This window comes from Lineus longissimus, chromosome 15 (assembly GCF_910592395.1).
Source record: "Lineus longissimus chromosome 15, tnLinLong1.2, whole genome shotgun sequence".
In the NCBI taxonomy this organism is placed as follows: Eukaryota; Metazoa; Nemertea; class Pilidiophora; order Heteronemertea; family Lineidae; genus Lineus; species Lineus longissimus.
This window is the reverse complement of record NC_088322.1, coordinates 7030972-7044988: the sequence shown is the minus strand read 5'-3', so window position 1 is coordinate 7044988 and position 14017 is coordinate 7030972. Positions and strand designations below refer to the sequence as shown.

The following is a 14017-nucleotide window of genomic DNA, read 5'->3' as shown; positions in this document are numbered from 1 at the left end:
TCTATTCAGTTGCGTAACTCTCTACTCAGTTGCATTAGTCTACTCAGTTGCATTAGTCTACTCAGTTGCGAAACTCTACTCAGTGGCATTAGTCTACTCAGTTGCGTAACTCTACTCAGTTGCATTACTAGTCTATTCAGTTGCGTAACTCTACTCAGTTGCATAACTCTACTCAGTTGCATAAGTAATTTACGATAAAACCTCTTCCTACCTTTTCTATTTCTAGCCAGGATGATTCATACTTTTCGTCTAAAATGTTGCTTGCAGATTCAATGATGTCCTGCAATGAAAAGTGATGACAAATAATCTGGGCAAAACGGGCGCGTTATGAAAACCGAAATCGGCCTACAGTGGGTCTGACCAAAGCAGTGCATTGCACGACTTGTTTCGACATACATATCAACTGATAGACAAAAGTGGATTTTTACATGATGAACATTACGTTTATTTTCAAGCATATTGCCGGTTTAGGCATATCGAGGCGTTGGTGCGAGCAGGCTTTGTTTAAAGACAATAGCCTTTGTATTTGGCTAGGTCTGAATTCTTTCAGTTGCGAGGGAATTGTAGGGGAAAAATAATTAAATGAAACCTAGTATTCTATTCTTGACGTACCTGTTCAGTGGCATCCTCCCCTTCCACTTGGCTCCCCTCTGCTGTCACCAAGTTCTCTATCGTTTTCAGTGAGGCGGCGATATCCCCCGAAACCAACTGCGTTCCCTGTGACGTGAATGTTTTGATCTCGGCTGCAGTTTGCTTGATGGTCGTTGACTGAATGCCATCAACCAAGTCCACAGACTAGAAAAAAAACTGTTATTGGCATCTTTTGGCTATTGAAACCGGGGTTTTTTGCGGGTTTGACGAATAACCTCGATTCACATTAAGGGATAAAATGTAGCAAATTTTGAAATTCTTACACTTTTCACGAATCGTAAAACGAAAGAGGAGCGATAATTTTGCGGTACACAGTTTTTTGGAAAAACTTGCGTATTAGCAGGACTTGGCTTAGTGCTTCTACGGAGCATCGTGTCTTTTATTCAATGTTGCGTATTAAAACTGTTTGTATCAAGATTTCTGTTTGTTCTTGAGGAGTGAAAAGATTGGTGACCTACAAATTGTCAATTCTTTCCCCCATACAGCAACAATTCAGTAAAAATAGACATTAATGATGATTACCTTTAACCATCTTGTTGCTTTTTTAATTTTTCAATTTGGTGTATATTTCTATTAGGTGCGTTGTCGTACAAATGAAAATGTAATTTTTCGCACACGCAACCCCTCGGGCAAAATTAAAATTATCCTAATGCTCCTTCAACTTACTCCCTCAAGAATTGCAGCCAATCGCTCACTAGTACAGGACGTCAGGTTTGGAACGCCCCAGGCAACAGAACCACCACTCAATACGCATCGGCGGTAGGCAACACCTAGGAAATTTTAGAATAAGTGAAATTGAGAAGATTTGATAAGAAGAGCACCACTTTGCAAGTTGTAAGAGATGCCAAGTGATTGACCGACTTGTAACTATAATTGGCGTCCACCCATACTAGTATTTACCTGAGTATCCCGACATACAAGGCTGTGCATCTGTAATACCTTCACGTGTAGCGGACCAAGATATGCCATTCGGACCAACCTCTGCAGGGCACGTACTCTCACTTTCTGAAACGAGGAGGATCCGCACTAGATACCTGATTCCTTGTGAGCATTTTCCGCCGCGATCACCAGCATGGAAAAATTACTTTTTGGTCCAAGTGATAATTTGGTAACAAATATAAAACAAGGTCTACTTTTCACCTGTTCGTTTCGATGACACCAGAGGCGTAGCTTGCGGGGGACCCCCCCGAATGACTAAAACAATGTGTGATGTGTTATGATTTATGTGTAATGACCTTGAATATTTACCGAAAGTTTTCAAAAAGTGTAATTTTGCCCCCCCCTCCCAAGGAAAAAACTTTGCTCCCAAGATAAAAAAAGCTATTCCTTGGAACCGGTCCCAAGGCCCCCAGAAACGTGCCTGATCACTCCACCAGGCAGCTTGGCTGCTCTATTGACTTACTATCTAAAACAGCTATCTGCGAATTGACCTTGACCTCGCCCGCCTGGTTGCTCCCGATGCACGTAAAGATGACATCAGTCCTCAAATTAGTTACTTTGAGAATCTTCCCGCTTGCGGTGTTCACTGTTTTTAAATCTGATGCTCTGGGAAGTGCTGCAGAATGGAAAATAGACATTCGAACAGGGGAAGGCCCTTATTTGACTCTTGGTCAGAACAGTATAAAGATGATAAATGCATACGTCGTTGGTTTCCTTTTTTGGTTGTTTCCATGCAAAAAGACACACGCCAATGCCGTTAGGGCATCAGCAAAAACTTGACGTTTTGGCAGAAATTAAAAAAACCTGCCGTTTTCGTAGAGTTTCGAAGGATAATGTGATACGCAACCCTAGTTTACACTTACTTATGTATATACTTAAATTAATATGCACAGATCGGAGACTTTGTACACACAACGCTTGCATGTATTGTCACTGCTGTTAATCATGACTTCTGGCGTCGCATTGTACAAAATGTATAAAATAGGCACACTGGATAGGCCTACTTGTACGCTGCACGCGGAATAATAAATATGCGGCATACTTTAGACTTCTTTAGCTGGAGCTCCAGCATCCGCTTGAAAACATAGTCTAAAGCATAACTCCCCCCCCCCCTCATTTCTTTTCCGAAAGGGAGGTAAGAGCCTGGTTAACATGTCCCGAAAAGATAGCTCCAGGTCTACTTACGGAGTTTTCGCAAAGCCACCAAAACGCCAACGGGAACGCTTGTCCCATTGTTCGACATCGTGATCAGGAGCCCCAACAATGGGATATGCGTTCGCATTGGCGTTTTGGGGGCTTTGCGAAAACTCGCTTTTCTCTCAATTCCTGAAACTCAAAACGATGACAAGACTGGATTTATTCATGAGACAACAGCTGTTAAACCTACCATCATCCTTCCCATCAGTGCTTACGACAGTGTCCTTGTCCGCAATCCATTTCGATGCCACCCAGGTCACATTAATTGGATAAATCAGTATATTTGGATAGGATGGATACCCCACCACGCATTCAATAGAGATACTCCCCCCATTGCGGACAGTCTTCGCTTTCGGTGTCACGCTTACGACTGGAAGTGGAAGTACATTTGCTTCGATTGTTGAGGAATTGGCGATGGTGTTACCAATGGAGGCGAGACAAGTAATGTTACCTGCAAAGAGAGTGTACAATTTAATCATCTCTCCCAGGACCTCTCTTCGTTCACCTAAAACAGATATTATCTGTTGTGAGTCAACTGCATGCAGTAAAGGGACATTTTCTCCAGTCTCCTGGAGAACTATTTGCCTGCCTATTTTTGGGAAATGTTTAACATTTTGTAGTGCGTCAGTGCAACATGACACTATCATTATGCCTGTTTCCATCCGGGAGGAAGTATGGAACGAGTGAAATGGCTTGATAGGTCCGCATAATTAGGTGATTGATTCGAATTCACCAACTCTGATTCAATAACCAATGTATCCTGATTGATGCGTTTTTTCCATTTTCAGCTCATGGAATAAGAACTTTTGTGCTCCGTCCTTCAAATACGAAATTAATGCAGATTTCTGATGATAGATGACAGCACTGTTCAGCGACCGCGACTCCTCCTCAACCACGCAGAAAATTAAGGAAAACCTACCCGAGTCCTTGGGCCTTAGCTTTGTCACTATGAGCCCGGATTCATAGTTTCCAAACTGGTTTCTTACAGCACCCTTAAAGAAGACTCTGGCATTTCCTGCGTTGAGTATCTTTGCCGAGCCCAAATACCAAGCAAAGACAGGTGCCGCTGGGCCGCTCACGCTGGCTTCGCACGTCACCAAATTAGTAGAATTCGCCAGGAGAGGTAAGGTGGCAAATGTTTGGCCGATGATGTCGACAGTTTCATCTGCAAACAGCGATGTTAAAACATATTCCAATATCGTAGGTTTTAGCCTTTTCCAGATAAAAACTAAATCGACTAACCTCGATTAGTAAGATAAAACATTGCAAAAATAGTTGTTTTATTGTGACAAATTTAGGGAAATCCGTAATCTGCTAAAATTAAGATAACTTTTTGCGAAGGCCACTTTAAAAAATGTCTCATCATCAGCAATTAGCCACGCTAACCCAGCGAGTAAATAGAAGGACTCACGCATGTTTCAAACAAATGAAAGCGTTTAATGGCATCTGATACAAATCGCTTCAAAATCTGCTAGCTGTAATTCTGGCAACAAGCAAGGTAAAATTTCCGAGGAGCCAGTCTGTCTATGATTCTTGATAGATCGTTCGCTAAAGAAAGCGCACCATCGCACGCTGTAAGATAATCAGTAAAATTAACTGTTCCAAGTCTTTAAAAAAATTACCCACTGATCAATTTGCGGTGGTCAAAATGTCGCCTCCAATTCGGGTGACATATTATGAAATAGCTCAATCACCCATAACGTTATTTTGCCCTTAACCTCGCAGTTAAAAGAATTCAGGCCTTGCCCAATGCACGGTCAACTATCGTTAAACAAAGCCAGCTCGCAGCTAGGCCTAAATTCCCATTGTTCTACCGTCTGATCAAAAGGTTATCAGGGCAAATCTTGATAACATCGACCACCACGAAACTGCTTCATGGGAGTCGATAGGCCTAAACGATCCAGGTCAAATGACCGTATTGGCCTACCACCACCTATCGAGGATCCTTTCCCGACTGGTGAACGGTTTACAAATCTAACTGACTCAATGAAAGCCCAAAGGCGGAAACACCAAGAACAAGCATGTAAAATGCACCTCCTTTTGCTGTCGCAAGAATTCCAGTTACATCATAATCCCCAAGCTTTCCTGACTGCTGGACATACTGGACGAAGGAGTTGACTGTGTTAGCAGAGGCAAACTGCCTCTCCGGGTTCGCTCCATTCATAATTACGTTGACAGATGCCACAAGGCTTCCAATACTGAAACCAAAATACCTCGTCAAAGGTGTACAGTATATGGCATGTTATGGCACATTTTGCATTAAAAAATATAAGAGTTGGCCGTTTTTTCTATCTGAAATGGTTTTGTTGAAATATGAAAATGTTAAAATCGCCGTCTGGTCAAACTAGTAGGAGGCTTTTTCCAACTTATTAACTGTTTCTTTAACTGATTTATCCGACAAAAGTCCGACCTTGTCCGACGTTACACTTGGGGTCACTCTGAGTGTTTGGCTCACACCCCATTAACCCCATTTAACATAGGATTTTGATCTTTATTGCCCTGTTTTGGAAGCCCTGATATTTTTCGCAGGTTTTTTAGATATCCGACCTTTCAGGAAAAAGGCGAACAATGTCGGACTTTTGTCGGATAAATCAGGAAAAAGTTAGAGAAACCGTTAAGAAGTAAAAAGCCTCCTACTAGTGTCAGCTTTCGGCCTCGTAACTATCTTGATTGGTTTGTTAAAATATGAATATATTAAGATCGCTTTGTGGCCAGCTTTCAGCCTCGTAACTACATGCATTGGTTTTGTGGAAATATGTATAGATTAAAATCGCTAACTTTCATCCTCGTAACTACATTGATTGGTTTTGTTGAAATAAAAATGTATTAAAATCGCTATGTGGTCAGCTTTCAGCCTCGTAACTACCTTGACTGGTTTGTTGAAATATGAATACATTAAAATCGCTTCCATCCTATTAATTACCCTGACTGGTTTTGTTGAAATATGAATATGTTAAAATATTAAATCTGTGGATCAAAAACGGAGATATGACGTCATTGTTGATCATTGCGCAGAGCTGCATGCTCCGTTTGTCCGTGTCACTGTTGGTAGTATTACAGTATTAGTATTCAATGTATTACAGCGCCGCCTATTGGAGACTGTTCAGCATGCAGGTTAGTTGCCTAAATCAAAAGGCCGCAAATCAACGTCTTGCGAAAGAAAAGAAAAAAAAAGAAGACCTACGCAAAGTAATTAACATAGCTTCGAACATATGTGGAATCCGTTTGATCGCTCTGAAATCTCGTTATATCAAATTCACCTCCTTGGAGTCCCAACCCCTCGTTGGTGCCGCTGATAGCCTTCAGAGACCTCTCAATCTGTGCGAAATCAAAGGAAATTACTTAAAGACATGGGAATAAAATAGAATTAAATCGCGTCATTGGTTTGAAAATTTTAAACTGAATTGGCGCTTTTCCACTTGATGTTTACAAGTTTACAAGGCGTTCTTTGTTTATCGAATCCTAATAAATGGCACTAACATCAGTTATCAAATCCGCTGAGTACGTCTTAAACATTGCACTATTCCTATCGAGGAGGTCGGCTTGGAACGTCAGGGGGAATGTCAGGCGAATCTCGTAGATTAGTTGTGCTGGAATGTACAAATTTCTTGATTTTACCAAATCTTCGGATAATCAAACAAATGATATATCTGGATTCATAACACAGGCATGACAGGCTGTAAATTAAATAAAGACCCCACCAAAAGACCAAACATGGGGTAGGCTAACTGAAATCATCCCACCAGACTAGATGATTTAGGATTGTTTGATAAAAAGCAAAAATATAATTGAATTACAAGCCAATGAAGAAGTAGAATACTAAGTAACGTTTTGATCATGTCAATGATATTTCCAGTTGATCTTGCACTTTCTCAAAGGAATTTTAGAAAAAGGGTCCAAAGGAAAAGATCCCATACATACCAATGGTGGTAACTTTCATAAGATCAGATTCTTTATCCGCATAATACGAGTCTTTTTGTACGGCAATCAGTTTAAACCAATACGTGGTATTCTGAGCCAAACTTCCCAAAATATATGTCCGCACAGTATTATTTCGGAAGGTTAGTCTATTTTCTTCAAAGTTCTCACGAGCTGTCTCCCGCACTGTTGATGTAGTTTGGTTCTTCCAAGACAAAATAAAGTGGTCTATTTGAGCAAAGTACTTCTCCTCGAAATCTGACTCCCCAAAATTCCACGATATGTGAATAGTGTTGTCAGTAACTTCTTCTCTCCTCAGAACAGGTTTAGGAATTTCCACTGAAATCGATGGGCAAACTTTGTTAAGGTTCCACTGGGCAAATGCTGGACTGAAAACGTCAGTAAGTCAGAAATTGGTTAATTGACCATTTGAAGATTGTTTAAAGTTCATATTGACATGACACGGGACAGCATTTCTGTTATGGACGCAGCCGAACAAGATAGTTGCATCCACACCATAGGCGAATTAACATAACCGCGTCATCAATGACGTCAGCTGGAGAAAAAAATGGCGGCGGCTTCACTTCAGGTTGGGGCAAAGACAAGACCACAATTGATTTTTTAAGCCTTTTAGCAGTTAAATTGTCAATGTTTGACCGCGACGCATCAAAGAACGCGTGGTGTTGTGAATCTGAAATTTAGATTATGTTATTCCGGACAGTCGGGCAAGTAAATGGTGAAAAATAAAATGGTGATTGACCACGGAATTTTTTTGATAATCGACAAATTAGACAGACTTTGATATTTCCGCTCTTTTCAGCCAACTGGCAGAAAAAACTCAAAACACGCCCCCTATTACCCAATTAGCAAAATTCGAAATTAATTTTTTCATCAAATAATTTCTTTATATCTGTAGACTTGCCACAACAAATATTTTTTCAATACCTCTCCAAATATGTACTTGAGAGTTAAAAACATGCACTCGTCTAATTGATAGGCCTCGACCCTCCAACCTATGAATATTCATTAGTGGTCTTGTCTCGGCAAAATACAGCTCATTTCGGTCGGTCCAACAAGCTCTTTCTGACTATCGCCACTCGAGGACCATAAATACTAGAGCAAAAATGCTATCGACTTTTCCGGGTCGCATCTCGCTAGCGTTCTGAAAATTAACATTCTAAAACACATTGGTTTCAAAATAACACTGTTAACACTGTATAAAGCACTGTGCCTCGATTTCGGGCAGCGGTTATGACTACGTTACCAGAACCACTTGCGTTGGTGCCAAATATGGAAGTAGTAAAAAAGCAGTCAAGATTACGTTTGAGGTGTTTTAGATTAGAAATTGACATCTTACTGTCGATATTTGTTGGCTCCCCCAAACACCGCGAGGTCGGAGCTGTTTATTCCGCCATTTATTCTGTCTCGCAAATGTATAATAAACTCCCACTGGTAGGAGGCTTTTCCGACTTCTTAACGGTTTCTGAATTTTTTTCCTGATTTATCCGACAAAAGTCCGACACTGTCTGACTTTTCCATCTTGATTCTTCCCTTAACCGTTTGATATAGTTGACATGTTTGTCTAAAACAGAGTTTGTGTAAAAAGAGTTGTATGAAAGAGATATTCAGAGTCTGGTACGCACCTGAGACAGAATAGCTGATCGGATATATCTCTGATGATGAGGGATCTTCCCTCCCTCTAATTACCTTTACGGAGGTAGAGAAATTGTTTCTTGCGAGGATAGGAGTTTTGTAGAAGAAGATGTCTAAGAAAACACTGGTTGTATTCCAAGTCCTTTCCGTGATGTCTCTTCCGATGTCGAATGATAGGTAGGGGTCTAAAATCATAGGAAAAGGGGAAATTGAGTCATGACGACAACTGTAGAGTTGGCTGCTGACAACCCTACTGCGCACGCCTTTGAAGGAAAAAAAATAGTGCAAGGTAGTGATGGTCACGATATCATACCATCAACTGCCATTGCAGTCGTTAGTCAAGCTTAAAACCTTAATTAACCGAGAGAGACAAGCACAGCGCGAAGCCAGGAGGCCAACAGTGGCCAATGGGATTCTAGACTTGTTGATTTATTTATTGTTTAGTCATGGTCAAACGATAGGAAATAACAAATCTTGACTGGACTAGTGAATCTGCCTGGAAACCTCTTGCGTAACCAAAGTTATAGGTGGAAAAGGGGATACAATTACCTCATTTTACCTTACACCTATAGTCACTGTGATAGTCATGGAAAATAGATATATTATAAGACGCTTATCAAAGGCCATGAATCCGTGTACAATAATAGAACAATAGGGCATGACTTGTTCTCAATGGGTACAGAATTGCTTTCACACTCTGGTGTCATGCTGTACCTATCAGTTGAGCTGTTTTTCTTCTTGTCTGAAGTCCGGGATCCACGCAGACGAGGGTCGCCACTAGTTCACTCACAAGTGTTGTGATGTCGAACTCTGACACATGTTGCCTCATTGTACAGTTAAGAGATGCCATCAATACCCTGATCTCTACCTCAGCTCTGTCTGTATCACTATTCGGATCAGACGCCTGGAAATAAATCGTATGCCATGTAACATAGACTCTTGGCGACACTACTGCCGTCCAACAGGAATTCGGCATGGATGATCTACAATAAATTCAACTGCCCAACAAAGAGAAACCCGAATAGCATCCTCTCATAGCATCAAAAGTGTGTGTGTGTGGGGGGGGGGGGGGGGACCAGCTTTAATCAGTCCTACAGTTTTATACTCAATTAAAACTGATCTACATTTTCTGAAAATACTATCACCCTTCGGGTAAGACAAGAAGTCTAAACATAATTTGGAGTTAAACCTGGCTGAGGTCTGAATGAGCTACAGGTCCGAATCCTGAGAATATCCGTGGGCGTTTGTTGATTTCTGGTTTTACAATGCTGCTCTCCCCCCCCCCCCCCGCCGCCAGCCTGCCAGGGAAGTAAAGTATACTTACAACGACTTCAAAATTGTAAACTGCTGGTGCGAGTTGGTCAGCTAAAGCAATGGTCCCATTTCCATCAATGGTGAAATAGTTATCTTGAATAAAAGAGCAAAATAAGGGATAATTCATTCAGAACCTCGTTCAAGGGCAAATCATTGCATTAGGCATTTTTGTTCTGGTGTTGCCTCCAGAATATCTGACAATAATACCAGTCAAAAATTGCTTAGGAGTTTGTACAGTTGGGAGATAATAGGCAGGTTTCGCAACCCTTACGAAGAGCTACGAACAACGAAGTAGGAAGTACATGTATGTAAATGTACTTTATTATTGACGAGTTTTTTCGAAAGATTCCCCGATTCCTCGTACAAATTAGTACAGAAGATGATTTACGAGTGTCGCGTAAACGAATTAGCACATGGCTTGATGACACGACAGACCTTCGTCGTTCGTACTTCGTCGCGAAACCTGCCTATTGTCCAAACTACACCAACTACCCTCAAAAAGCTTTGAAACCCCTACGTCAAGTGTACACCGTACCATTCTACACGTTTTGTCTCCTACACGCATGTGAGGAAGCCTGTCAAAATTTTCTGAGGGTAGTAGTGTAGCTGTTAATAAGAGTACGACCTTGTCCAAGTGCTCGGAGTGCCGGTGTAACATCTGTGGTTGTTCCCCATGTTTCAGTGTTTCCAAACAATAGGCAGCTAGAGAGACCATGACTTTTCAATAGGGGGGATACACAGAAAAACTCGTCAATCTATTTTTGAGCGTTCCTAAACAATGAGGGGAAACACTCAAAAACAGAAACACTCAAAAACATTACACCGGATTCGGCTTTGCCTTTGTCACAACTAATCAATCTCTATCAAGTATAAAATATGTTCGTGTCAATACAACTTACCCATCTCTTTCGCAATCGCAAATGTCAAAAGGGCCGAGTCAATAAAACTAAGAGACACAACCTCGGTTCCTGGGATGGCATCAACTTCGTCTATGAGCGTGGAGTAAGATTTCTCAAGGAATAGTGTGACATTTCGGAGAGTAAAGACGAAGTTCACGTCAATCAGTTGACTTTCGTTGAATCTAGAGTCGTGGTGTGCCTCCAAGTGGAATGTCGTTTCGATCTAAAATAAAAGATAAATGCATTCTTTTACAGCCCTTGCGTGAAATATAAAATTGTGAGTGTTAAGCAAATTACATGATTGAAATAAAGAGATTAGATTTTCTCGGGATTTGGCACTCTTGTTTTGAACACAAAATGACCACCTTCCCCTGGAAAAGTGGAACGTGAACGCTGCTCCCTGACAATGCCTGAGCTGTCTGACGGGGGGGGGGGGGGGGGGCAGAAATCGTACACTTACACTTTCGCCAAGATCACCGCTCTTGTTCAGGCAGATTTTTATATCATTCACCCCATTGGAGACGTCAAGGTACTGGTCGGTCGAGGCATTCGCAATCAACTGGTATGTGATGATGCTCATATGGCTTTCCCCGGATCCAGCTAAACGAATTTGAATATGTATTAACATATATGATACATCCACGAGGTGTGATTGAGAGTTAATGCCCAGCTCCACATAAGCATGTTACGCCGCGAATCACGCAAAAGGCCTTTATTCCATACCGCGCTGAACATGACTAAGTTGGTGACACACGGCGTAAAATGCATATGTGCAGGCCTTCATGTCATTCTCTTGTCTTAATCAAATGTCCAAAAGTAGAGGACTTTACAGGACCCACTTTTACACTTATCGTCAGAAGTACACAACATTTGTATGTTTCAACGTCGTCTTGGACTGTTGCGCGAGAAGTCGGCCTGCATATAGCCAGTTGATTTAATTAGAGTTGAGTTTTCATGCTGCTTATTAGGCCGAAGTTACATAGACCTCATTCGTTCATTTCCCAGGACTCATTTTCCCCTTTTGCTTTCGTTCCCCTGTAAAAGCACGGCCTTGTGGCGTGCATTCACCGAGGTATGAAAGAAAAACCCGGAAAGTGACTCGTGGTAAATGAACGAATGAGGTCTATGTAACTTCGGCCTTACGTGTAATTTGGAATCGAGCTGTCCTTAGCTAAAAAATGTTTTGAATGCGCTGATGTCGGATTAATGAATGAGGAAACGGTGACTGTAAGATTTCTATCAAAATCCGAGGTGGCCTTCAAATTAAGGTGAAAGAGAACTAGGTAAAAAAATAAAGCTTCTCTACCGTCATTTTCAGTATCCCCCGCGCCATCCATTGGTGCAGATCCTAGAAACATTTGGATGAGTTGCTGCTCGTATGGGCTTTGGCAGGGTCTAACGATCTGGCAATTTAATCCTTCGGCATTTGTTAGCCTCACGCTTACATTAGGTTGACAGCTCATTGGTAGATCTAAAGAAAATGTCACCATATATGTAACATCTATGGTTGTTCCAACATTTCAGCGTTTCCATACAACAGAGGGGCTATGACATTTTGATGGGGGAAACTCATAACAACGTGTCAATCTATCTGTCAGCGTCACCAAACAATGAGGGGAGCACTCAAAAACGGAAACACTCAAATTCACCTGTGTTGACAGCTCGAGGGACGACTGGTGACTTAATTGTTTAGGTAGTATGGTATTTTCGAAACTTAACACGAAATCATCAGGGTAATGCAATGTGTACAATGGGTGATTTCAAAGTTGGTTTTGGTTTTAGTGTTGGGTGTTAGTGTCAGTTTTACTCTTAATTTCTACCCCTAAAAACCCATGTCTGGATAAGACCAATTCGAGGTTTCAGTTTAACACCAACACCTGGTTTTGTCTTAACTCCTAAAACCTGGGCTGAAACTAAGAAGAGGTTTTATTCTGCAGGTAAAACTAACACCAAGATGGGCAGAGATAAAACCTTGGAAAAACCAAACATGCATGCTGTTGTCGTTGTTACTGTTGTTTCCCTATTGTAACCGCTTCCGATCTATATAAATTTGTTCGTCTTCTTTCACGTCCATCATCATTCCCATCAGCGTTCAAAATACCAGTAACTACTTCTTGAAATGGTACAAACAACATGATTTTTTTTTTAACACCAACACCAACTTTGAAATCCACTCGGTGTTAATGCCTAAGGTGTTAGTTTTATTGGTAATACAAAATGCACTACAAATCTTCCAAATATAACACCGAGCTGGGATTAAGATCAGACCTTGGTGTTCCAATTTGTTTCAGTGTGAAACTAAAACCTAATTTGAAATAGGATAATGCTAAAACTGAGTGTCAAAACTAACACCAGAACTGACTTCATTTCTGGTGTTGTGGAGAGTTTTAGTTTTAGTCCCGGTGTTGGTTTTTGACACTAAAACCATCCCTTAGTTTTTAGCTCAAACCGGACATAATGCTAAAACCAACAAACACCAACTTTGAAATAGGATGAAACTAAAACCAAATTCATTTCAATACTGGTTTAATCAAGGGTTTTAGTGTTCCATTTAGTTTTAAAACTAAATCTAAAAACTGACTTTGAAATCACCCATTAAGATGATCTTTGCAGAAAGATAAACTAACTTTCGATGAACTAATTTTGGAATGCGAGGTTGGAATATTAATACGACAATGAAATACATGCATCAAGTCATTGCTTACAAATGGAATCATCGGGCTTATGATTTAGTTCGCTCTGTGTTATCAAAATAATCTATCTAAAAAGATGCGTTATCCTCTTACCTTTGATTAAAATACCAACTGTACCAGACGCCCGCAATGGCCGAGGAAAGCCTTCAATGTCACCAGCTGTATAGGTAACCAGAAAGAGGGACTTGTTGGTGGTCAGCCCTCGGGTATCAAACTCAATTACTCCCAATGGGTCGATGGAGAAGAACTTTGAGTCTGAAATAAAGTATATAAACGATCGGAAGGTTTCGCTGCTCTACGAATCCCGCACACGATTTGTGAGTGAAACATACTCGTCAAGTCTCTAATTGTAGAATATGAGAGAGATCGACAGGTTTGGTCGGTTGAATATATCGGGTGGCCCAATACAACGCATCGTTGTATTTTTCTAATCTTAAATACAGGTTATCATTGCCCATAACGTCTTCTATACCTTCTTGTACAACTAAAGATGTACCGTGCATTTAATTAGGTCCACAAATGGGTATTACCAGGAGTGGGTGTGAATACTCAAGAAATCTTTGTAGTAAACTCCGCCCTCTCGACCTTGTCTTGCCCGGTTACATAGGATTATTCACGAACCACGATTCATTCCTATTTAGTATCATTGGGCCTCGGACCCAAAGACGTTATAGGCAAGGATAACCTGTATCTCAAGAACAAATGGATTGTCTTAGAACTGAAGAAATTCAATGAAATGGAATTGTCAGAGCT

General features: G+C 41.0%; 1 protein-coding gene across 2 annotated transcripts in view; it reads right to left on the bottom strand.

The window, feature by feature from the left end:
* LOC135499704 (uncharacterized) overlaps positions 1-14017 on the bottom strand; it is a 45774-nt gene that overhangs the window by 18555 nt on the left and 13202 nt on the right. For both annotated transcript variants that reach the window (XM_064790631.1, XM_064790632.1), the window contains exons 14-31: positions 13358-13519; positions 11878-12042; positions 11032-11171; positions 10572-10794; positions 9683-9765; positions 9073-9262; positions 8349-8543; positions 6709-7044; positions 6268-6377; positions 5972-6105; positions 4822-4985; positions 3707-3952; positions 2978-3238; positions 2054-2206; positions 1552-1656; positions 1318-1421; positions 613-795; positions 212-280 (exon numbers count right to left, since the gene is read on the bottom strand). In XM_064790631.1, the coding sequence (XP_064646701.1) occupies positions 212-280; positions 613-795; positions 1318-1421; positions 1552-1656; positions 2054-2206; positions 2978-3238; positions 3707-3952; positions 4822-4985; positions 5972-6105; positions 6268-6377; positions 6709-7044; positions 8349-8543; positions 9073-9262; positions 9683-9765; positions 10572-10794; positions 11032-11171; positions 11878-12042; positions 13358-13519 (3023 nt within the window). The remainder of the gene's footprint in view (positions 1-211; positions 281-612; positions 796-1317; positions 1422-1551; positions 1657-2053; positions 2207-2977; positions 3239-3706; positions 3953-4821; positions 4986-5971; positions 6106-6267; positions 6378-6708; positions 7045-8348; positions 8544-9072; positions 9263-9682; positions 9766-10571; positions 10795-11031; positions 11172-11877; positions 12043-13357; positions 13520-14017) is intronic.